The following is a 26,523-nucleotide window of genomic DNA, read 5'->3' as shown; positions in this document are numbered from 1 at the left end:
ATGTTTCATAAACCACATAGAGAAGGACGGTAAAGACAGGTAACGATACAAACAACAATTTATTGCAACATAATAAACCAAAGCCACTGGATGGACAAAATATATATATATATTTTTTATAAAAGAAAATAACACATTTTAATAGGCTTATTTAAATTCAACTGAAAATGTGCATGTTAAATCCAACTTTAAATTACTACTAAATGTAGTATTTACATTTTAATTATTACTAAATGCTATCCTTTCAAACAAGACCAGAGATTTTCTAGGCCTATCTAAACTGTCTCTGACAAGACTACGATTACGTCATTTTGTAGTTCACAGAGTCGTGAAGCAGTAAAAGACGCGACCACAAAATGCGGAAGTAGCCACTTTGCGTCTTTGTCTCGAAGCGTGCGAGTGGAGTTTGTGTTGTTATCAGCGAACTATCAGCGAGCTATTTCATCGTGGTTAGTGAGAAGTTGAATCATGATGAAGTTATGAGCATGTTATTTGCCTATTCTGACTCTGAATGACAGTTTTTATCTCACGAGGAGGATAATGATCGGACGAGCACTCTTTGTTTACCGCGGCGAAACTTCCAAAGGCAGTGATGCCGACATGCGAAGCAAGGATGTTCTCTAAGCATACACACACATTGAAACTCATTCAGTGACTTTATCCGATCTCAAGTGATAGTGGCGGGTGCAGTCGTAGTGTCCATACAGGTAGTCCTATTGGTGGAGGAATTAGGGGTGAGAGTGGTTCTGGTTTTTGTTAGCTTGCGCTCCCTCCAGCCCCCGGTGATACGGGTAGCCACCTATCCGGACGCAAACGCAATAATCCTGGGATCAGACGAACACTGTTCACCAAGCAGCACACACACACTCATTCTGTCCCTCTTTCTGAGTTCTACTGGGTGGATGGCAGCGGCGAACGTGGCCATATGACCAGAGAGAGTAGAGAGAATATCTCTGATATGGCCGTATGGAGAGGTTGCGACGCATAGGCTACCCAAACAGTAACGTGCAGTAACGGATGGATGAAATTGTAACGCCGTTATACTGACAGTAAGAATAATTAGTTAGATTATCCGTTACTGAAAAAAGTAACGGCGTTAGTAACGCCGTTTATTTAAACGCCGTTATTCCCAACACTGGTTGTCTTTGTGTTTCGTGGGGTCCGTAGCTCTCACTGCAGATGGGGTCCCCGGTAGGACTATTCACTACTGGCTCAAAATACTCAACTACACCATAACAACATTGCGATGACATTGCAGAGAAAAGATTAAGACATAGCCATTACAATTCTGGTGACAGTAAGGTTATAACATAGGCTATGTGCAAAGGTTTTTTTTTTTTTTAAGTAGGACAAATCTAATGATAGAAATGTTATTCTTGGAAACAAATTCTGCCTGGCATTGTCCAGTACATCTACATTTCCCTCCATGTTATGCAGTAATCTTTTCTCAAATATTTTCTCTGTATCAATGAAATGAGTTTGAGGGCATCGTTAAAAAAAAAAAAAAAATCAGGCTACTTAGACATGGGTTTATAAATTTGCTGTCACCAGAATGGCCATGACCAAGTCGTAGTGCATTACTAAAGGCCCTGTGTTATGTCATAGTATTGTAGTGCTATGGCAGTTAACTTTTCAATGACTATTACAACGTGCCACTGGGGGTACGGCGTGCATTAAGGGGTTAACCTCTATCAGCCCTTTGGCTTTGTTTGGACATCAGTTGCAGACAGGATTGCCAGATGAGACAGATTATTTCCAGCCCCAAAAAATGAATACTCAACACCCGCCTGGAAGCAATAAACCTCGGCCACTTTGAGCTAAATTCTATTGATTTCTGTGGCCATAAAATGATAGAAAAACCCACCCAAATGCCCTTTTGCCACTTTTTACCCGCAGACGGTCATTCTGAGCAGCCCAATTGGGCGGGAAACCGCCCCCAATCTGGCAATACTGGTTGCAGAGTCAGTTGTGCTGCTGCTGCTGCTGATACTGCTGCTGCTGGGGACTGGCGTGGTCCAGCAGAGGCCTCTAGGGATGGCTGTAAGTGCCTTCCAGTAAATGGGTCAACTGCCTACGAGGCAGAACTAGGGGTGTAAATCACAGCCTTCATGACGATACGATACGGTATCGATTTCTTAAATCAGGGATTCGATTTTTTTCGATACTTAAAAATTCCCCACGATACGATGCGATTCGGTTCGATTCGATTTTTTCCAATTACTTTTCCACTACTATTGTGTTATTGTAGTATATTGTTAGAATGTTCTGTTATCGATTGCTTTACCCTATGAGGAGCGCATTGACTCCGTGTTCGATATGTTTTGCCTACGGATATGTTTTGTCTCACCAGGTAAACAAGCCTCACCGTTTATTTTATTAGAGTAACAAGTACTCAACATGGTGTCAGAAGTGGTCTTTTCTTACTCCATATGAGACGCGAGACTACAATAGTTTTCGTTTGATCCTCCGCTGTGGAAAGAAAAGTTTAGTTTTAACGTCTTCAAGTGATAGAACGTACGTTAACGTTAGCTAGCTACGATGGACCAGTTTAAACCTCCAGCACCGCTAGTGCTAACCGGCAACATCAGCGAGAATTGGCGCCGATGGGAGCAACGGTTTCAGCTGTATATGACGGCTACGGGAGCGGACACAAAAGCTGAACCAGTGAAGATAGCCATTATGCTGCATACGGTCGGCGAGGAAGCGCTCGAGATCTACAACACAATGGACGTGTTTGTCGAAGCGGGTGAGGATGGACAGCCCGGTGAGCTAATGGTGAAACACATATTGGATGCCTTCAGAAAGTATTGCATTCCGAAAAAGAACATTGTATTTGAGCGCCATCAGTTCTGGTCACTACCGATGTCTGAGGGAGTCAACGTAGACCAGTTCGTGACTGAACTTCGCCAGAAATGTAAGAACTGTGAATTTGGACAAACTGAGAATGACATGATAAGGGATAAGCCAGACGTTCGCGTGAAGGAGCGATTACTGCGTGAAACGGACTTAACTCTGGATAAAGCAGTTGATATCTGTAGAGCAGCCGAGGTTACCAGATCACAGATGAGAGCCATGAGATCGGCGCAGCCAGAGGCATCCGTAGAGGCTCTTCACAAGGTGTTCCCCGGAATTCGAGACGACTCGTCTAATGAATTGTTGAGAGGGGACCATTCGAACAAAACGTTGGACCATTCGTAGAAGGCATGGGGCGTTTCGTGCAGTACCTGAGGATTTTTCGTAGAAGACCTAAGGACGTTACGTTCAATCCATGCAGACCTTTCGTGTAACTGGGCAGATGTTTAGTTTAGTCTGCCTATTTTATTAGCCTATTATTTTTATATTTTATCAAACTTGTGTGCCTACCACCACAATGCAATGAAAACAAAAATCGAACCATGTAGAAAGTGTGTGCGTCTCTATTTTTTTTATTTTTATTAATTATTCATTTTAGTTCAGGCTGCTTTTTTATCATTAGGCCTATTTTATAGCCTATTTTACTATATTGTAACGGACTGCCTCTGCCTCCTCCGGAGTGAGATAACAGCGTTACCCCTTGTAACTACACGTGCAGCCTATAAAATGGAGTTAATTTCCAATGGCGGGTGAGACTGTCAGGAAGCAACAAGCCGAGAGAGCAAGAGAGAGGGAACCATGAAGTGTGCGCCGAGAAGATCACCATTCGCAAGAATCGCTTAAGCCAGACATTGATGTGAGCTGTTCGAAATTGAGAGGGTTTTTCAAAAGTGCACTACTAAACATAAGAAAAGATATTCGTTGTGTTGATATGAATTATTTCTAATGTGTTGGTCACTGATTTGTATTCATTTTTGGAAAGGTAACGGCAGTCTTGCTGCCTGGCTGGCGCCCATCTCATAACTACAGTCGTTTGCCCCACTACAATATCAACGAAATGTTTTAAAATGTACAACATCAATTTAAAGGTAGGCCTAAGGGATAATGTATTGTCCACACATGACTATAAGAAAATGTTTCCCTACGGGGCGAATAACACCCCCGACGCCGAAGGCGGAGTGCTGTTATCTCTGAAGGGAAATGTATTTTCCGTAGTCACGTGTGGAAAATAGGCCTACATTATCCCGCTTATCCCGCCTTTACCAACATTATAAAGCATACATAGTTAACCATAGTTTATAGCGTGCGCAAAGAAAGATAGTTCGTGGAACGCTCATAATTGAAACAGGTTAACAAGCAACATGGTTTGGCTACTTTCTAACTTGTTACAGCCACATTGCGCTTCAAACTGTTTGCCGGCTGCCTCGTTCACCGCGCGATATCTACTAAACTCGGGTTCATAACAGGATCATTTCTATCTAATCGGCGACAGTATTCCAGAAAAAAGCATAGACAACCCAAACACTGATGTGCGCCCTGACCATCATCATAGCCTATCGATCCTGATACAGGCAGAGCCTATCAAAGGGCGTTGATGGCTATGGACCTTTTCAGTAGCCTATGCTTGGGGTATAGGGCCTGCGTCGTGATTCACCGTTGGTGTTTGTATCAGCACGCCAAAAGTTACCTCACTAACGTTAATGATGTGCTTTGCTGAGTAACCTAGCCAAATATATCCAGATAATCGTGAATTATGCAAAATAAAGTCTAGCCTACCAACATGTATTGCCATTCTAGGAGCGATAAGGAGAATGCCGCACAGGCGCGGAGAAAGGGTTCCTTTGACACAGAGAATGCTCTGTGTGGCTGCGCGCATGCAGTGTTTAGTTTGCAGGTTTAAGGCAAATAATGGTGATCGATACGCCCTAGGTCCATAAGACTAACAGTAAAACAGGGACAATGACAAAAGGGATGAATTGCTTGAGGAAATCAAAAGGGACCGAGCGAAGTTATGACAACAAATTGACGTGCACCATTATGCAAGGCTACATGTTGTTATGATGGGTTAACCAATCAGTTACCGTTGCATTAATAATATGTATGATAAAGATGACTTCAGCGCAGGATATCAGAAATAAACAAGACAACGCAGATGGCTTTAAGGGCGTATTCACACCTACCACGTTAGGTCCGGACCAAAGGACCAAACGGACCAGATGTTCGTTGGTTCGGACCTTTTGGGATAGTCTGAATACAAACCAGCGAATCCTGGTCCGGACCAAACAAGCGGACCGAGACCGAGCTGAAAGGTCGGACTCGGTCCGGATCAAACTACCCTGGTGCGGACCTTTTGGAGGTGTGAAAGCAGACCGGACCTAATCCCAGACTTTTTGCTTTTTTGTACCTCGGGAGCTTCCGTCGTTTTTCGAGATTCATGGGAAACAGAGTGTAAACAAAGCGACTCAACAACTTGTCATGTCCATGTCTTTGGTGTAAATTCGACAGAGTGGTTTGTTTGCAACAATATTAATATTAATAAAATAATAGCCTAAACTATCGCAATCGTGGGCGTAGGCTACATTATTGTAGGCTACGGTCATTCATATTTTCAATGAGGATGGCTTGTCAGTGGAGCACAGGAAAGGAAAAAGAGACTGTGTTAATTTACCTATTACAGCATTTTAAATTTCGACTGGGGCAAATCCGAAAACTAAATCTCTCTCTCTCTCTCTTGCCTGTCTGTGTAATGTAACCGAGGCCATTCCATGTAGCCTACGATGCACTCGTTATCTCGCCCGCACGCTATATAAGTGACAGTATAAAAAAGAAAGAAAGAAACGGGGATAACATGTAGGCTATCCCAACTCGCGGGCACCCGGGAGCAATTATCAATTGGCTATCAGGATAATGTCATGAACTTCAGATAGTCTGCGCTATATTTTGTGTGAGCGCTATGCCATGCATGCCGTGAAAGTTTATTTTACATGCCGCTGAGCTCTTTGGATAGCCTACTTGGACAAAGCCTTAACTTGTTATGCGTGTCGTTTCTGACCAAATAGCTGAACAGCCTCAGGGCGTGTGGCTTTGTTGTCAATTTTGGTCCACTTATGGAAATGTACACAGTCTGAAAGCGAACCGCACCAATTTGTTAAAATTAGATTCGGACCAAACAAAGTGAACTATCGGACTTTCCTGGTCTGAATACGCCCTTAATTTTTAATATGGCCACATTATGCGTCAATACGCCAATGCGTATTAGGCTATTTATCATGAAACCTCAAATCGGAAGAAGCCTTATCTTGTACCCAGCACTTTTCAAACCTTACTCGGGTTTATGGTAATTGTCCGGGCCAGCACTTTTGAAATCAAACGGACGCCCTTGCCTGCATGACATGTCATTTGCATGATAAGAGCACGGACGATCATGGACATACGATGGTACACACATAGCCACACACGCACACAACACGGTTCAGTTCAACGTTTATTGACCAGTAAGCGAGCAGCGCAGTACCAGCTGATTTGCTCTGGAATCTCGAAATGAAAACTGACTTTACTTGGGAAAAGTGTTGCAAGAACATTGAACTCATTTAGTAGGCCTATCATTGTGCCAAGCGTGTGTCGCATATTGTACTGGGATATGTGTTGGGGAGGGCATTAACATTAGACCTATGACAAAAACATTATCGGGGAGGATTAAGGATAAATCTTACACGTTTCCTTATTAATGGAAAATTAATTCCATGCTAATTCTAAGTATTCAATAACCTAAACAATATGTAATTGCTCCACAGTTCAAGGGTTAGGCTATTTATTCAGTGAGGTTGTGGATATTGACACCTTTCCTCTGCGATCGCGGATAGCCCCCACCTTTGCGCTTCTCATCTGGCTGTCACGATATGGAACGGGAAGAGACAGTTCAAGACAAGCGGCATGACTGCAATTGTCAATACAGTAGCCTAAAAAACTGTTAACTGTTCAGCGGTGTGTAGTCAAATTATCACAGCGGTGGTAGATGATTTTATGAAGACCTGGAGGACAAAAACCAACAGACACAATTGCTGAGTGTGTATGCAGTATTTGTAACGAATGATTCTCCTGCCAGGATAGCGTTGGACTACAGAATAACCCATTTACATGTTGAATGTTGAGAGGAGGCATTTTGAAAAGTCGAAGACCTATTCACGAGGATATCATAGCTACCTTTCCTTGTCAATGTCCCATGCACTACAAAATATTCCAGAACCTCATCTGCGATAGGCTAAACACAATTTATCCAACAAGCTTGTGGATAATATTGCCACCTTTCCCCTCTCCTGCGGTAGCCAGTTGCCTTCTCAGAAGAAGCAATCTGAATCGGAAAGAGAGCGCACTGTTCAAGACCCGCGGCAAGACTGCAATTGTCATCTGGTTCGTGGTGTCAACCTTCAGCCAAAACGGTGACAGATCCTTTTTTATAAGATAGACCTACCTTATTCGCAGCAGCCAAAATCAGTCAGACAATAAATGCTTAACGAGTACGTGCAGGGTAGCGAATGCTCTTCTATCAGGGTAAAGTTTGCAATTGGAGAGGGGTGATTGAAGGGCTAAATTAAGTCTGAAATCAAAATGATAAAAAAAATACGGTAGAATTATTTACAATACCCTACATGACAGAAAGAAAACGTGTAGGGGGTCAACTGAAAATACCCATAAACTGAGGACTATAGGCAACGTCAAAGTAAAATACAAACACGAAATCAAACAAAGCTTTTTTTTAATGCGGTACACTTCCAAGCTTCACAAAACCCACTGGTTAATAGCAGGTTTTACGCACACATTTCGAAGCGGTTAATCACAGATGCTGCTCTCTTCCTTGCTCTCCCTTGCACCCCAACATACACTGGGTTTAATACACCCTGCAATACTGGCAAACTATTATTCAATTACCATTTCATTTGTTCATGCAAAGACCTTTACGCGGCGGAGAGAGAACGCGCTCCTGTGCAGTGTTAAGGTAGCGATTTAACCCCTCCCTCTCTCTCTCTCTCTCTCTCTCTCTCTCTCTCTCTCTCTCTCTCTCTCTCTACTGTAGCCATGGGCTTAACACAGGTACATGGGTTCTGTAATGTTTTCAACACTGTTAGGACCTATATTTTCTGGCTCATGCGCGAACTATTTGTTGTCATTCAGAATCAGAAACATCAAAGTGTCGGTAGACAGCTTTATCTTGTTGCTGGTGCTTCGCATCTAAAAAGTTACCGGAAAGTCAGAAAACTTGCTGCATGACAATGTGCTCAATGGTCAATAGCCTACTTCTAGATGCACTATAGTCTGTAGCCTAGACGCGCGCTGCTCTGATTCAAAGCGAGCACAAGGGTCAATAGCCTACTTCTAGACACATTAAACCGCACTGCTTTGATTCAAAGGGAGCAGGCTGTGCTTGGTCCCGCCTCTCTGCCCGCAGATGGGAGTAAAGTAACGGCGTAAAAGTGAAAAAAAAGCTTCTCAAATATTGTCTAGATAATTGTCAAAAAATGTAAGGGCGTAAACGTAAATTGTCAAAAAATGTAACGACATGAAAATAAATGCTTCTCAAATATTGTCTAGATAATTGTCAAAAAATGTAAGGGCGTAAACGTAAATTGTCAAAAAATTTAACGACGTAAACGTTAAAAAACCAACAACATAGCCCTACCAGTTAAAATGAGTTTTATTTTATTTATAGATTTACGTGTTTAAATCAACAAAAAAACAAAACTTAACAGCTGATTTACATATTTAAATAAACAAAACCCTTAAAATGAGCATTAAAAAAGCTGATTTACATTTCTAATATAGGCAGGCTGAAGAAAACCGTTAAAATGAGCATTAAAAAAGCTGATTTACATTTCTAATATAGGCTGAAGAAAACCCGTTAAAATGAGCATTAAAAAAGCTGAAACCCGTTAAAATGAGCATTAAAAAAGCTGATTTACATTTCTAATATAGGCAGGCTGAAGGGACGTTTAGCTAAAACCTAAGGATCTTTAGTTCAATTTTAAGGACCTTTCGTTCAATTTTAAGGACCTTTCGTAGGCTTTTGCGGTAGACGGAACGTCCTCGACGAAAGATCCCCTGCCTTATACGAATGGTCCAACGTTTTGTTCGAATGGTCCCCTCTCAAGAATCCATTCGACGAAAAGACCTGTACCCTCTCCCAGCTATGACAAGGGGAGAGTCGCCATGAAAAAAAATGTCACGACCACCTGAGAGAAAGACACAGGCAGCGAGCAGTAATGTAAACAAATGCAGAAAGTGCGGCGGGGCGCACAAACCTCGTCAGTGTCCAGCATTCGGTGTCATCTGCCACAACTGCAACAAGAAGAACCACTACGCGAAGATGTGTGCGTCAACACAAGAGAGAGGAGCCACTGCCCGGGGCGTGCACGATCTTGAGGTAGAGTCACTGTTTATATCTACAATGTCCTGTGCTGAGCCCAAACGCACTCAACAAGATAATTCGTGGTACACAACAGCCAACATAAAAGACACAGAGGTCAAGTTTAAATTGGACACTGGGGCAGATGCAAATGTGCTACCTCTGAGCATTTTGCAGAAGATTCCGGGTCCTCATCAGCTGCAACCCACACACATCACACTCGTCGCCTATGGAGGAACACGTCTGAAGCCGGAGGGCACCGTGAAACTTACCTGCGATGTGGCCAGAACGACGACAGATCTTCTGTTCTTCATCACCAAGCACTCCTCCACTCCGATCCTGGGCCGAGACGCATGTGAACAGCTGCAGCTGGTGAAAAGAATGCAGACCATCGCACTCAAAGCGCCAGCCACGAAAGAGGAGCTAGTGGACGCCTACCCCTCCGTCTTCAGTGGGCTGGGACAGTTTACTGGGGTGCACCACATCCACACAGACCCACATGTGGCCCCAGTTGTGCACGGCTGCAGGAAAATCCCCATCGCTGTCATGGACCGGCTGAAAACGACGCTACAAGACCTCGTCGAAAGAGATGTCATCGCACCAGTGACGGAGCCTACAGAATGGGTAATAGCCTTCTCATCACAGAGAAGAAAAACGGGACACTCAGGCTGTGCTTGGACCCTCGAGACCTGAATAAGGCGATCAAGAGACAGCACTTCTCAATACCAACCCCAGAAGAAGTACTACACCGGCTGTCAGGGAAAACCATCTTCTCCATCCTAGACGAAAAGGACGGATACTGGCAAGTGAGTCTGGACCAGCCCTCATCGATGCTCTGCACATTCAGCACACCGTGGGGCAGGTTTCGCTTTAAGAGACTTCCTTTTGGCATCAAGTCCGCCAGCGAGGTTTTCCAACAAAAGAACTGTGAGACATTCGGCAACATTGAAGGAGTGCACATCATTGCAGACGACATGATCATCGCCGCTGCGTCTGAAGAAGAGCATGATGCCATTCTACAAAAAGTAATGGACACTGCACAGAAAAACAACATCAAATTCAACAAAGACAAAATACAGTACAAAGTGGACTCAGTCAAATACATGGGCCATGTAGTCACCTCGAAGGGAGTGAAGCCGGACGAGTCCAAGGTGTTCGCCATCAGAGACATGCCGCAGCCAGACGACAAGAAAGCACTACAGAGACTGCTGGGAATGACAAGGTACCTCTGCCAATACATCCCAAATGAAGCCAGCATCACAAGCCCACTCAGAGAGCTGCTACGAAAGGACGCTGCCTGGCACTGGAGCCACCAACACACCGCTGCATTGGAGAAGCTCAAGACCGCCCTCATGCAAGCCCCAGTACTCCAGTTCTACGACCAGAGCAAGCCACTCACCATACAGTGCGACGCATCGAAAGACGGACTCGGCGCCTGTCTGCTGCAGGAAGGTAGGCCACTGTCTTATGCATCATGAGCACTCACAGACTCTGAGAAGAATTATGCTCAGATAGAGAAAGAGCTGCTGGCAATAGTCTTTTCCACCAAACGCTTTCACCAGTATGTCTATGGCAACACAGTGACTGTACAATCTGACCATAAGCCCCTAGAAGTCATCTTAAAAAAACACCTGAGCAAGGCACCAGCACGACTCCAGCGCATGCTATTGCAGCTCCAACGCTATGACCTGAGAATCGTCTACACAGCAGGCAAGGAGATGCACGTCGCTGATACCCTGTCCCGCGCTGTTGTCAGTGACTGCAAGGATGACGTGAAGGAAGACCTGTTCGAGGAGAGAGTAGTGCACGCAATGGAGGCCACAGCCGCACTCGACGAAGACACACTCTCAAAGCTCAAGGGGGCCACGGCGACAGACAGCACACTGCAACAGGTGATTGAGCTACACAAGAAAGGCTGGCCGAGGCGACAGCGCAGTGTTCCCACCAACCTACACCGGTACTGGTCGATGCGACACAACATCAGCATCAGGGATGGCATCCTGATGACTGGTGACAAGATTGTGATCCCACAGAGTGTGAAGCAGCAGATGCTTGACAGACTGCACCTCGCACACCAGGGGATACTGCGGTCGAAAGCGCACGCAAGAAAGGTGATGTACTGGCCAGGTATGAAGCACGACATCGAAAACCAGGTGGAGAAATGCCGCCCATGCCAACAACACCAGCCACAAAATCAGAAAGAACCCCTGATTCCACACGAGATACCTGAGCTGCCATGGCTGAAGATTGGTGCAGACATCTTTGAGCTACACGGACAGTCATATCTCCTGATGGTGGACTACATGTCAAAATACCCAGAAGTGCTCAACTTACCTGACAAAACCGCCCACACAGTCATACGCAAAACCATCTTCGCCAGACATGGAATCCCGAAGGAGCTGGTAAGCGATCACGTCCCTTTCGCCAGCTCTGAAATGCGACAGTTTGCATCGTCGTGGGGCATAAAACTCATCCACTCCAGCCCTGGATATCCACAGTCAAACGGCCTAGCAGAGAGAATGGTAAAGACTGTGAAACATGCACTTAAAAAAGCAACACAGGCCGGCACAGACCCGCACTTAGCTCTCCTGTCACTACGCAACACTCCAGTGACTGGAACAGAGTTTTCACCAGCACAAGTCCTGATGGGAAGAGTACTGCGAAGCACCCTGCCGACCTCCACAGCTGTTCTGCAACCAGCTGTGCCACACGGATTTCACTCACGGCTGAAAGACCTACAAGCCAGGCAAGTGCACTACTACAATCACAACACAAAGACACTGCCAGAGTTTGCTCCTGGCACTACAGTGCACATGTCAACACGTCGTGGCTGGGAACCAGCTACAGTCCTGCACAAGCGAGAGGAACCACGTGCATACAACGTCCAGACACCCAGTGGTGTCACGTTCCGGAGAAATCGACGTCATCTGCGGAGAATCCACCCCAGTCTTCATCGAGAGGACGACGACGATCTTCCAGAGCAGCCCATCGCTTCACAGAGAGAGGACAGCACAGCACATCACAGGCCCAGCGAGAGCTAGGGCATTGCACAGGGGCCAGCGATTCGATTGTTTTCAATTCTTAAGAATGCCCCACGCTACGATGCGATTCGATTAAATTGACCACCGATACTTCCGATACATCGATACATTTAGGCAGAACACAGGCACACGTGGATGCCATTGGCGCAGAACCCATGGCATTTCTTGGGGGTGGGGGGCACAAACATGATTTTTTTTTTGGTGAACATTAAGTCTGAAGATATAAATATATATTTTTTTAATCTGGCTGGCTTCCTCTCCATGGTCTGAGGGGGCACACAACCTCTGACTTAGACAGTCAGAGAGCAGCAAGTATTTTTAAAGTGATATCAGAATGTGTTATTTGAAACCTGCAGTTTGCTGAACAACACTGGGCTGTGTTCAGACACTACTGATAACAGCTACTGTATGTCATGCACTTACATTATATTGCCGAAAGTATTCGCTAACCTGCCTTGACTCACATTATGAATTTAAGTCTGGTCTGTAAAGCTAGCCAGGGCACACCCTCCTAGTGAGAAATCGGGAACTCCACCCACTTTGTCAGGAAGCAATCAACTTTGAACAGCTTCAATGGTCCAGGGTAGAGGCGTGTGCAAGGTAGTGACATGGTTTAAGCGGAGACGCTCTATTGAGACTAAGAAAATGTTTGGTTTAAACTTCGGCACAGCCTTTTTCTGCCCTCGACCAGTAGCAAACCGAGGGAGGTGGGTTAACCAGGCCGTTTGGGTAAAGTTATTCGCTATCTTCTTGATCAAACCAACATCTCGGTACGAGATTTGAGAGTCGATGATAATCAGGCAACTGTAAAACCCCTCTGAGTGTCTAGAAAAGAGCTTTACAAAACCGATCATTTATAATTATTGAAGTGCCTATCATCCCATTCCTACAGTTCAGTATAATGTCCACCTTTTGCAGTTATTACAGCTTCAACTCTTGGGAAGGCTGTCCACAAGGTTGAGGAGTGTGTTTATACGGTAGGATTTTTTTTTTAAACCAGAAAGCACATTGGTGAGGTCACACACTGTTGTTGGTTGAGAAGCAGGCTTGTACGAAATTCCGAATGGAAAGAATTTCAATTCAAAACAATGCCATAATACGAACACTAGGTGGTGCCATTACCTTGAATTTCTTTGAATTTAATCTACACCACCCATTGAAAGTACATAGAACACCACCACCTAGTGTTCGTATTATGGCATTACTTAGAATTGAAATTCTTTCCATTTGGAATTCCGTACAAGCATGTTGAGAAGGCCTGGCTCTCAGTGCTTTTGAATACTTCTGCCAATATACATATGAAGAGTTCAGATGCAAAACCCCCTAACTCCATTTCTGAAGACCTGCACTTCTATATTTTTAGAGAACCCCGTTGTTGGTTTGGATTACATTTATGTACTTGATAATACATATAAATAGTTATATTACTTAATTAAAATAAAAATATGCAATTCTGATAGGTTTGTATTAAATAAAAATGAATTAAGATTATTTTCTGAAAGGGGGTTTTGCTTCTGAACTCTTCATATATAGTGTATGTCAATTTTACCTGATGGAGTTTCAGGCTCATCCTCACTCCTGGCGCCACCACCTTCTGCAGCAGGTCCATGTCTGCAAACACCCACTCATCTTTACTGGAGATGCGGAAGTCACCCTTGAACAGGGTGTTGAACCCATACAAGAAGGACTCCAGGCTTATCAGAGAAGAAGGAACATAAGAAACACACAAGAGAGAGAGAGAGAAAGGTGCAAATCAGATGAGGAGAGAGAGAGAAAGGGAAATAATATTCAAAATGGTGACTGCACTAAAGGGCACCATGGCAATAACTAATATCCAAATGAACATTTTAAAATGTGACGACTGAAGACTATTACAAGACTTGATACCGTCTAAAGTCATTTAATTTTTCGGTCAATTTCCTCCACGTTTGATTGCCCAAACATCCAAGGATACAACGGAGAGACTGAAATAAAGATCTAAATACGAAGTGTCCCCGCTAGTAGCCTACTTCAATGTCACTTGTTGGACATACTGAGCGTCACCTATTGACATGTCGTGGGCCAGAGTCTTGTGTCACCTGTTTGTCATGTTATGTTGCCAGAGTGTCGTGTCACCAGTATGTCATGTCATGGGCCAGAGTGTCGTGTCACCTGTTCGACATGTTGTGGGCCAGAGTGTCGTGTCACCTGTTTGACATGTTGTGGGCCAGAGTGTCATGTCTTATGTCTGTTTGTCATGGTATGTTGCCAGAGTGTCGTGTCACCTGTTTGACATGTTGTGGGAAGCTGTTCCTAGAGACCTCCGTCCCAACACCGACAGGGCAAAACACAGAGTCACCAGCGACGAGTCCTCATCACACTCCACAGGCTGGACACAGATCATCAAACAAGCATGGATTACGCAATGAGTCAATTAAATTAAATTAAATTAAATTAAATTAAATTCAATTCAATTCAATTAAATTAAATTAAATTCAATTCAATTCAATTCAATTCAATTCAATTCAATTATCTTTCTTGTCTAATTGCTCTTGTTTACCACTGTATGCACTTTGACCTTCGCCCTTCGTTTGACCCCAGAAAGGCACATGGGCAATGTTTTTGTTTGTATTTTTTTTTCACATAATTTCTCCATTTTGTTTTATAACATCTTTTATGATTATTATTTTTTTTAATTAAAAGAAAAACAGTGAACACTTCAACAAACTTAATTGTCACCCCATCAGCCAATCAGAGAAGAGAAATACAGTAAATGCTAAACTAAGCAAGGTTCAGATACAAAAAAAAGGACCAGCAATTCCTCTTGACTCACCTCTTCCCGCTTGCCGGCGCAGAACTGTATCCACTCCAGGTAGACGTTGCAGAAGCTGGCCCTGGTGACGCCCTGGAGGCAGTGGACGTAGTCCTCATCGATCTTCACGCTGAAGACGGCCGGGTCGCGCTCGATGTGGTGCCACTTGGTGTAGGGCAGCAGCGCCTCCATCATCACCGCATCCTTCAGCCACGTCTGCAGCTTGGGGGAGTGGACCAGGAAGTAGATGATGCTCTGTGGGGGGAGGAGAGATATTAAGTAAGATACGTAAGTAAGATGAGTCAAAGTCTGCCCACCCAATGCAAAGGAGTGTGCTCAAGTTCGGTCTCCTAAGGCAGTGGTTCCCAACCAGGGGTACATGTACCACTAGGGGTACGCGAGCACACTACAGGGGGTACGTGGAAAAAGTGTATTGATAACAATTGTATAGAATATAGTCGCATTGGGATACAGGAAGATATACAGTATGAGTTAGGGGGTACTCATGGCATGACAATAAGGCTGAGGGGGTATGCAAGACAAAAAAGGTTGGGAAACACTGTCCTAAGGGGGCGTTGTCCCCTCCTTCTTCTTCTCTTTCCTTGGAATTTGGTGGCAGCTTGCATAAAATGTGCCCTACCACCATCTACAGCGCTAAGAAACTCCATCTATTCTCAACCTTTAAGACTCTTAAAGAAGGCTCCTAAAGGGAGGTTCACCTGACGTCACATGGGTCCCCGAAAAGTACCTTGATGCATCTTACTCTACTAGACTATTTTTGAAATTAATGAGAAAAAAACGTAATCCCATAATGCACTCTGTCCCACAAGTGGAAAGCTGTAAATGCAGTTGAAAAGTCTTTACTACCATAGTACTACACAAATATGACATTACACAGTGCTTATAGTAGTGCATTACGACTTGATCCTTGCTATCTGTGTAACAGCCACTTTGTAACAAGGGCCATGGGTTGAATCTAGTGTCAGCGTTAGCTCTTGCCATGCCATGGTAGTCAAGAGCTACCCGCTTTCGATTTGCCTCAGGTGCTCTAGACCAGCTAATCAACTCTCCTCGTTAATCAACTCTCCATTGGTCAGTTTCAAATATGCCGCCTTTTAAAAGTTCTCTGTTCCCGACTGGCTTCTTCGCAACCCACCATCTTCCTATCTCCACCTTCATCAAAATCTATTCATAACTTTTTGAGTTATTCTGCTGACAGACAGACAGACAAACAGACAGACAAACCAATGCGACCGAAAATAACCAACTTGGCGGAGGTAACAATATTGCAACAGCAGGGCAGGATTTTCAAAAGTTCGGGCGTTTGACGCACCCTACTCCAGGTACTGCAAATGGCAAGGGACTCTTACTTCTTACTTGTTACATTATTATTGGTCGTCCTGTCTTGCACTTTAATGTACCGGTATGTCTTTTTAAATGTCAGTCCTGTGCATGTCCATGTCTTTGTATGAGACAGAGAGAAACGCAATTTCAATTTCCTTGTATGACCTGTGGATATGAACCGACAATAACGTTAACTTGACTTGACTCTATGCACACTGGTGGACGTAATTTTGCTGCTTTTTTTATTCAGTGAACAACGGGTTTCGCTTTTGCTTTGTCCGCAACGCCTTGTTCACCAAATAAAAAATCTGCAAAATTAAGTCCACCAGCGTGCAGTGATTCTCTTTGTTTTCCTTGGATTACTGATGACTGCACTTCACCAGCACCTGGACATTGCGGCTGTGCATAGGAATTTCAGATCATTTGACTTATAATAATAATAATAATAATAATAATTGTATTTGTATAGCACTGTGTCATACAAGGCATGTAACTCAAAGTGCTTAACAAATGGGAAAAAAACATAATTGTTAGAGATGGATTTAAAAGGAGAGGTATAGAGGAGAGGCAGAAATAGCAGGAAGGCAGAGGAAGAAGAGATAGATAGAGATTGTAGAGTCATAAGGTCAACGTAGGTTAGGACCAGGATTCTTAGATGCGTAAGGTCCATAGGGGCTGGGCCTAGCACAAGTCATAGATAGTCGCACAGAGATTGGGCGCTCAGGTGCGGCCCCTGGTGGCATCAGGGGTGAGGAAAAACTCCCTTTCGCTTGAATCATAGTTTGTAGGGGGGAAAAAAACTTGACTCCAGAGGTTGTAATAAGCTACATTGCAGCTAGCAGGCCATGCTATCCTCAGAGTTATCTTTACCGTGTTGTAGTCATTCAAACTCTGTCTTGAAGGGATAGTTTAACAATAAACAAACACACCAACATTATAATTACATGAAAACCATAAATCAGGGTGTACCGAATACTGTTACTATTTGTTCAGGCCGACGGAAACTAGCCGTTCTGGGCTAACCTGCACTTCGCTCAAATAATCAACCCATACATTGACCACAATGTTCCACAGTAAGTCAATTTGGTCTTATTCTGAAGATGACAACCTCCTCTTTCACATGAGCCATACAATAAGTGTGATGGTTGTCATCACACTGAATAGCTTTGTTTTAACTGCGGAAACACCATTCTGCGAGGTGGCGCTGTACGGAACACCGTGCGTTCCTCGTACCTTCAGATAGTAGGTGATGAGCAGCTTGCGCAGAGTCGTACACCTGCAGCATGGTGGCGGTGTTGTCTTGGACTTTAATGTATGTCTTGTTAAATGTCAGTCCTGTGCATGTCCATGTCTTTGTAGGACCTGTGTATATTATGAAGACAAGTTGACTTGACTTGACTCTACGCACCTTCAGGTAGTAGGTGATGAGCAGCTTGCGCAGGTCGTACACCTGCAGCATGGTGGCGGCGTTGTTCTCGCTGATGCTGTAGCCCTCCAGCAGGTACTTGGTGGTGGTGACCTCCCAGGCCAGCCAGCGCAGGCTGAAGGCCGCGTTGCAGGACAGCACGTGGGGCAGGTGGCCCGGCTCGCAGCAGCAGCACGCCTCGTCCTCCTCCACTCCCTCCGTGATGGCCTCCACCTCGCGCTGCTGGCAGTACGTGCCTGCGGGCACAGATCTATATATAAGACCAGGGGTGGTTCTAGACCAAATTTTTCTTTCTTTTTTAAAAAATATATTTTTAGGGGCTTTTTTGCCTTTATTGACAGGACAGTATGAGATGCTGACAGGAAGTGAATGGGAGAGAGAGATGGGGGAGGATTGGGAAATGACCCCAGCCGGACTCGAACCAGGGTCCCCATGGGCATGCAAGCCCGAATGTGGGGGGCTTAGTGTGCTGCACCACAGCGCCCCCGGTTCTAGACCAAATTTACCAGGGGGGCCGAGGTGGGGCCATTATTTTTTCAGGGGGGCACATAAATTGGCAAGGGATCTAGAGAAGGTGGGGTCTGTTGTAAAGGTGGCCACCATCAATACAGATGCAGTGTAGTACAGTCCAGGGGGAAATCCTGGTTTGTGTTCATAGTACCGCCCTTGGAGGACTTTATAAACTTTGAAGTGGCCCCTCGCATGAAAAGGGTTCCCCACCCCTGGAGTAGGAGAAGCAAATTGCAATTTCGTTGTGTGCCGTGAGCACTGTGTGTTGTGAGTTGCTGTGTCACAGCAGGTGAAAGAACAGAAGGTTACACTTAACTTGACGCCGGCGTCATACATATGACATAACAGTGTCATAATAGTGTCACACTAAACATAATGTCAATGTCATAAACGTTTTATGATGAAAAGTTGACACTTTTGCGCCCGTCTTTGCTTCAGTTAATAACAAAATCATAAAATGTTCATGACATTGACATAATGTTCATGACACATGCATGACTGCATTATGACCATGTTACGACACTGTTATGTCATACTTATGACGCCCGTGTCAAGAAAAGTGCTACCGAACAGAAGCTCACCCCTGAACTCCAGGCCGCGCAGCTGGAAGGTGACGAGGCCGTTGCCGATCTCGATGAGGTGCACGAAGGCGTTGAGGTAGTCGGAGGCCAGGATGAAGCAGTCGCCAGAGCTGTAGTTGCCCCAGCGACCCAGCATCAGGTCGCCGCACAGCGAGTGCTGCAGCGAGCGCGTCAGGTACTCGTAGAAGATGGAGTTCAGGTTGTTATCGTCACAGCCTCAGAGGAGAAAAAAACAACAAGATACTATGTATGAGATTTGGAATGCTTTGGGTTTATTTTCTTTGAAGTAACCATTTTCTTTTCTATTTTTTTTCCCAAACATTTCTTTATTGAACTTTTATAATTTACAAGACATCACAACCCCTCAAACCCACCCCAAACCCAAGGCACACACACAAAAACAAAATACAAATAACAAAAGCAAAAACAAAAAACATAATAATCATCATCTCAATAACAAAACAAATTCCCATTCAAATTCCCACTGTATCCCAGCCCTCTACTTTAATATTATTATTTTTTAGAAACCGTTTTCTTTTTTTAAACTATTTGCTGATACTGTATTTGCTTTGTCTTTACTATTACTGGCAAGAGTTAGAGAAAATGGATTGTAGATAAATTATGCATAAACACAGGCCGTTTATCTGAAAAATGCATACAGAGCAAGAAACACGCAGGGAGACACAGTTAGACACTGCCTGAGACGCAAATAATTCAGTGCGTACGTAGTTCAACTCATGTATTCTACATTTTTACAAAGAAATATTGATACTTAGATCGTTAGATTGACTGATTACCTGTTTCCTTGTCCACCTGAGAGACCAGTCTGCTGTTGGAATTGTCTATGCGTTTGGTGCTGTGGACAAGACAACAACAAATGGCCCATGCAATTACAGTCATTTGTTTGAGGCTGTTTTCACAACAGTGGCCAGTAAAGAGTAAGGCAATCTGGGCCACAGTGAGTCAGCACAGCAGTGGTTTTATTGGGGGCTCGCTCTGCTCTGCCGTTCTGTGCGATAAGCGTTTCGCTCTCGAAAGAGCCTCATCAATAACTCATGACTACTGTACTGCGGTCGCATCTCGTTGCCAAAACTGGACAAGTCAGCTGAGCATGGGAAAAAAACACGGCGGCTGGGGAGTAAGCACAACAGCAGACACTGAGAATTGGCTAGTAGTCGTGAAACCGTTATCAATACAGCTTAGGTCCGCAGATGTTCTGTAATTATTTCGACCTGAAATAAACATATGTACGGCATTTGTTTGATCAGCCATTGTGTACTACACATTTAATTTCCCCACTTAGTAGTTCTAGGCTCTTTGAGTTGACCCACCAAGTGAAACAACTTTCTAGACGGAAGGTGCAGACGCCTACTTGGGTTACGTTTAAGCACAGCACAGCACAACAAAGACGAAAAGTTTTTCCACAACTTGAACCTACTTGAAAAATAAACAAATGTTAATTTTTTCAACATTTGTATTTACATCATCAATTGCTGGGTTACTGACTGACATCCAGCTCCTCCTGACAGGGCTGAAATAACAATGAGACCACAAGCAGGCATATGTCATGATGGCCTTGATGACAGAGGAAAATCAGAAATGGGCCTCTGTTAAACAAATAAACATGACTCAGAGGACCAATGACTCCATTCCCTGCATCCTCTACGGTAGCTAATAATGCAGGCAAGTACTCTAAGAAGTACTCTAACAACATAATCTAACATTCTAAAACTAAAATGTTGAAAAACTGGCAGTTGGTTCAAGTGCCCCCAGCTTCTGGCTGCTAGAGTCGAGCAAATATTCTGATATCATCAGCAGCCCATTGATTATTTACTACCCCTGCATCAGCCTGAAAGCAGAAGAACTAATATAACCAAGGCAAGCGACAAGCGGTAGCGTACCAGCAGTACTGTCCTTCAGTTGTCTGTCCATACACAGGTCTGTGAGTCTGTCCATTGCAGACTTTTTCTTTGCATGATAACTGTCCAGTGGGTGGACCAAGTTGTAGGGGAGACTGGGGTGGGTTGTCACACTTTTTACTTAAATCTGATTTCAGGAAAAACAGTGTATCGCTAGGAAACCATTTCTATACGGGTTCGATGCTACATTTGTCACGTACATTTGTATAGTTTTAGATGTCATGGAATCCATGGTCTTCAAAAGCTATGGGCTCAATTTTGATTCAATTTGGGCTATTGAAAAATTAGCAGCCTTTTCCCTCTTAAAATCCTCTCAGAGTGTTCAGTTTCAGATGGGCTGAAATCTGTTGTATGTGTTGCTTCAAGCAGTAAGGTTCCCAACACTCACTCATATCTCTCGCTCCCCTCATTTCCTGTTAAATTCTCTTATTATAATAAAGAAAGAGCAAGAGTGTTCTTACTTGTAATTCCTCTCCCAGAACTTGATGGGTCGTGGGTATGAGGTGATGAAGATGGCGCTGCCCAGGAAGGGGCTGAGGGGCGTGTAGAAGAGGGTGGTGAGCAGCGTCTGCAACAGCAGCATGGCAGAGTCTGCGGTGGCGTAGTCGTCAGGGAACAACAACATGCCAGTCTGTATTTTATATTCGTTTCCATCATTGAATGAAGACGCTCACACAACATGATAAAACACATACATTTGAACAATCTGGACCCCATTTCTTGAATGCGTTGTTGCTAACCACTTGGCAACTTAGTTAGTAGGTTGCCAATGAGAAATTGCACTAGCAACGACGCTGTAGAGAAATGCAGTCCCTGGACATTCACAAACACTGCTCTATGGATATAAACAGAGCTAGTTTGTAAATAATTTCAGAGTGAAACTGACAGTCAACCCATTGATGCCTGATGTTGTGTTGCGCAACATTGGCCCAGGCACCTGGAGCTGCATTACGCAACATTCAGGCTCATGAGATTTGAGACAACTTTAATAAAAATATCTGTTTGTTTGAGATGAATGAACACATTCAAATGATAGATGAGAGTCTTAGCGTTTAAATGCAACTTAGTGCATATTTTTGTGTGCTTCAGAAGCTGAGATATTTAGGTTTTTATAGGCTGAGGGCAGCTTTTCTTAATAAGCGCTAAGGCATTCTGCACCCTTTTTTTTGCAGGTGCCTTATACATAAATGGGTTAAGTCATATTGTAGCCCAAAGGCAGCGGGTTCACCTCCTGACCTGCCAGGTTGGTGGAGGGAGTAATTAACCAGTGCTCTTCCCTATCATTCTCCATGACTGAGGTACCCTGAGCAAGGTACCGTCTCGCCGCACTGCTCCCTTGGGGCTCCATTGGAGGCTGCCCCCTTATACGGGTGGGGATAAAAATGCAATTTCGTTGTGTACAGTGAGCACTAGTGTGCTGTGGAGTGCTGTGCCACAATGACAACGGGAGTTGGAGTTTCCCAGTTGGACTTTCATAATGAAGGATACGAGGCACTGCAAAAGGCTGAGCGAAGGCGTGAAAAGCACTTCCCCATGCGATCTGCCACGGCGCGATGTAGACCATGATGAAGTGGAGCTTATGGAGCAGGTCCCAGAGCTGAGGGCAGAAACACACACACACACACAAGTCCTGCAGTGAGTCAACTGGAACTCCAAACACATTTCAACATGTCTACTATACACACTGTACACTGTACACACCGTATCAGCAGAAAACGTGTTCTCTGACTGAAGTTGTTTTACAAAAACAGAAGTACCGTGCCGTACACACAATGCAAATATGTGAGCATAGTGCATACAGAGGCAGAAGTACCCACAAAGGCACAGATACAGGCACACAGGCACACAGGCACACAGACACACACACACACACACACACACACAGGCACACACACAGACACAGACACACACACACACACACACACACACACACACACACACACACACACACACACACACACACACATACACCCACGTGTCTACTAGTAGTGAGGAAATGGACCTTGTGGAAAATGATAGTCCATGAGGAAGAAGATGAAAAAAATAAATAGATGGTTCCCAGACTAAATCTGACCAGTGATTATGGCTGGCAATATCCAGGCTAGTAGTCATGAATGATCTAGTATAGTGTCTACGTAGTAGCAGTTCAGAAACGGACCTTGGGCAGTCATGGGTGAGCGGTTAGGGCGTCAGACTTGCATCCCAGAGGTTGCCGGTTCGACTCCCGACCCGCCAGGTTGGTGGGGGGAGTAATCAACCAGTGCTCTCCCCCATCCTCCTCCATGACTGAGGTACCCTGAGCATGGTACCGTCCCACCGCACTGCTCCCCATGGGGCGCCACTGAGGGCTGCCCCCTTGCACGGGTGAGGCATAAATGCAATTTCGTTGTGTGCAGTGTGCAGTGTTCACTTGTGTGCTGTGGAGTGCTGTGTCACAATGACAATGGGAGTTGGGAGTTTCCCAATGGGCTTTCACGCTTTCACTTTGTGGAGGATGATGGTCATGAGGAAGAAATTGAGCAGGAAGGTCTCGGATGCCCTGCTGTAGTCGAAGTTTTAAAAAATAAATAGATGGTTCCCAGACTAAATCTGACCAGTGATTATGGCTGGCGATAACCAGGCTAGTAGTCATGAATGATCTAGTAAGTTAGTATGTGTCTAGTAGTAGTAAGGAAACGGACCTTGTGGAAGATGATGGTCATGATGAGGAAGAAATGTTAGAAATGTTAAAATACAGTAGATGTTTCCCAGACTAAGTGATTATGGCTGACGATAGCCAGGCTAGAATTATTGAATGATCTAATAACTGTCTAGTAGCAGTGGTGTAGTGGGGATTTTTAAAGTGGGGGTACCCGTTTTTTAACGTCATCAAATAATTAGGGAACTTATCATGTCAAGCCCCCCAACTGTCCTTAATCTACCGTCATTGCTTCTCCATTTTCATCTGTTTGGTCAATCACCTGCAATACAGTACTGCTATGTGATCATTCCTTTTTGTATTCAAACATGGGCAGAAGATTTGTTTTTAAATCTCACTTGAGGAGAAGTGGGTGGACTGCATACCCCCGCGTACAGCGCCCACTACACCCATGTCTAGTAGTGGTGAGGAAACGGACCTTGTGGAAGATGATGGTCATGAGGAAGAAGTTGAGCAGGAAGGTCTCGGACGCCTTGCTGCAGTCGAACTCGAAGAAGACCACTGTGAAGACGAGGGTAAGGAACTGGTAGCTGGGATTGCAGAAGCAAGTGCGGAGGAGCTTCATCCCAGCAACTGTCATCAACAAGACATCAAAGCTGGAGCGAGACACACAAGACGCCTGAGACACTCAGATGCTGAGGCAAGGCCAACCAGGAAGCACATAGCACACAGGTGACACAGCATCACACGAGAGAGAGAGAGGAGGGGAGGAGAAAAGGGATAGGGGCTGGGGGGGAGAGCATAGCTAGGCAGTAACAACAGCTATATCTAAAAGTCAGTCATTGTAATCCATTATTTCTATCAAAGAACCATAATAATAGCATCATGAAACAATATCATACTCTAAGGGCATATTCCAAAAAGGACTTAAGTTGCTAACCCAGCTGAGTTATAAATCTAAAGTTGTGTATACACCAGAAACGACCTACGCTATCTGAGAAGCCGAGGTCGCTGTAGAAGTTTCGCCATGAATTCACTATATTCACTCTGGATGTGACAATGACATGTTTGATTTAGCTAATCACATAATGGCTCTGGCCTGGGACATTCAGAGATATGAACATTCTAATTGATTTTTGACAAATCATCTCATAGCTCATTCCCATAATATTAGATTAGATATACTGTATATTAGATATATTTGATTTTAATCGCTGAAATTCGCTCTGGTCGCACAGGACGCTTTGCTCCCGGCATATTCGCTATAGAGCTTGAAAGTCCCGCCCCTTAGTTCCGCATTTCACGGGACCTAAGCTGACCATCTAACAACATGGTAGCGAGTAAATATCTTCTGATCTCAATCATTATATGCGATGGGCTACAAATATGCTGTTTATGCTGTTTTATATGCTGGATAAAGATTTTTCATGCAGAAGTATCAATGTTTTGTTTCGAGGCCGTCTGCGTGAAAAATGTGGTAGAAACACAGCTTTCTAAAAAGTTTGGGGGTTCGTACGAAAAATTAAACAAAAATATCAGAAACAACATGTGGAGCTCGTAGCACAACTCGAAGGGGATCGAAATATCATTGTAATACCGCCATTGGATTATATGCTACGATTTTCGGCTAAAAACCCTGTTGATGTCCCATGAAATCGGGGGAAGTGACGTCACTTTCAAGCTCTATGCTCCCTTTATCCGGCGACCCTCCCTACAGAAATAGTGACTTCCGTCGGTAGCGAAGGTCGCTCTTGGTGTAAACATAGCTTAATACAAGACACTTGCAGATTTATCCTTCCATTGAAACAAAACCAAAGACCTCTGCTATTACAACAGTTACCAGTGGCTCAGAGTTAACACCTGGATAAGTGACTAGCCCTTCTGTCTGGAATAAAACCCTGGTGTGAAAAAAAAATAGAATAAGGGAAGTTTCCACTTACTGGATGCCCAGTCTCTTGTGATGACTGAGAGCGAAGCCGTCATTAGTCAGGGCACTGAGCACGATTGCAGGGTAGACAACGTACTTCTCGAAGGAGAGCAGTCCGATGTACAGTCGCTCGTACCACATCAGATGGGCGTCCTCTGAAAGCCAACCACATACTTAGGTCTGAGACCACCTCCATCACAGATAATACAGCACTGTGATGAGTCCTGACCAAACACAAACTGATGTTACAGGTGCAAATAGTCGCAATGCAATGCAATTGCTATGTATGCCATGCATAGATGACTTTTATTAGCTTTTATTACGCAGACGTATTTTGGTACCTTAAAAAGCTGATCTTACTGTAATACTGTGCTTCACTACTTTGTAGTAGGCCTATCATTCTGTGAAGTAAAAGCTATATTACTATAATTTGCAGAAGGGAGTGGTCTTTGAACAATATTTTAAGGAACATGTGATTTTAAGTTCAGTCAACAGGAAATTCTCTTCTGTGTCAAAAACTATGAATCTTTGCAGCAGATTGCTTAACATGTTCAAGTTGGCTCAACTAAAATCAGGCTTTTTTGTAAATTGGATTTTATTAGAACTGTCCACATCCCACCAGGCTGCTCAGGTGCAGGACCAACAACACTAATATACACAATAATATGCAACGTCTGCAGGACCACTTCTTGAGTGTCTTTTGTGTTTTTACACAAAAAAGCAACGTCTTGGCCCTATTGGATCCTCTTCAGCAAAATGGGTACAACAGATTTGGCATCCTTTTATGCTGCCAAAGTTGCCAAAGTGAATCGTCCACCAGTACAGACAGAGAAGAGGTGGTGCACTATACTACACACTTAGCCTGCCGACGCCATCCATGTACTCCACCCAAAGATTTTGGCTCCGCACATCGTCAGGCAAAAGCCTTGAGCTCGGTTCTCTCAGTGTTTAGCCAATCAGCAAACAGTTGAGAGTGATGATGTAGAACTCACCCACGAGCTCCGTTACTAATTGGTTAAGGTAACTATATTCACACTTTCGTTTTGTTATTTGTATGCTTTTGCGACGCTATAACGTAACAGGCACACTATGG

At 44.3% G+C, this 26,523-nt stretch overlaps 1 protein-coding gene across 1 annotated transcript in view; it reads right to left on the bottom strand.

The window, feature by feature from the left end:
• Positions 1-26,523, bottom strand: part of pcnx2 (pecanex 2) — a 62,449-nt gene that overhangs the window by 13,173 nt on the left and 22,753 nt on the right. Inside the window, exons 21-30 of the mRNA XM_063191279.1 lie at positions 25,444-25,585; positions 23,982-24,159; positions 22,354-22,462; positions 21,327-21,456; positions 19,744-19,802; positions 18,947-19,162; positions 17,838-18,091; positions 15,107-15,340; positions 14,559-14,662; positions 13,844-13,988 (exon numbers count right to left, since the gene is read on the bottom strand). Of these exons, the coding sequence (XP_063047349.1) occupies positions 13,844-13,988; positions 14,559-14,662; positions 15,107-15,340; positions 17,838-18,091; positions 18,947-19,162; positions 19,744-19,802; positions 21,327-21,456; positions 22,354-22,462; positions 23,982-24,159; positions 25,444-25,585 (1,571 nt within the window). The remainder of the gene's footprint in view (positions 1-13,843; positions 13,989-14,558; positions 14,663-15,106; positions 15,341-17,837; positions 18,092-18,946; positions 19,163-19,743; positions 19,803-21,326; positions 21,457-22,353; positions 22,463-23,981; positions 24,160-25,443; positions 25,586-26,523) is intronic.

The sequence above is a fragment of the Engraulis encrasicolus genome, chromosome 24, assembly GCF_034702125.1.
Source record: "Engraulis encrasicolus isolate BLACKSEA-1 chromosome 24, IST_EnEncr_1.0, whole genome shotgun sequence".
NCBI lineage: Eukaryota > Metazoa > Chordata > Actinopteri > Clupeiformes > Engraulidae > Engraulis > Engraulis encrasicolus.
This window is presented reverse-complemented; position numbering and strand designations above follow the sequence as displayed.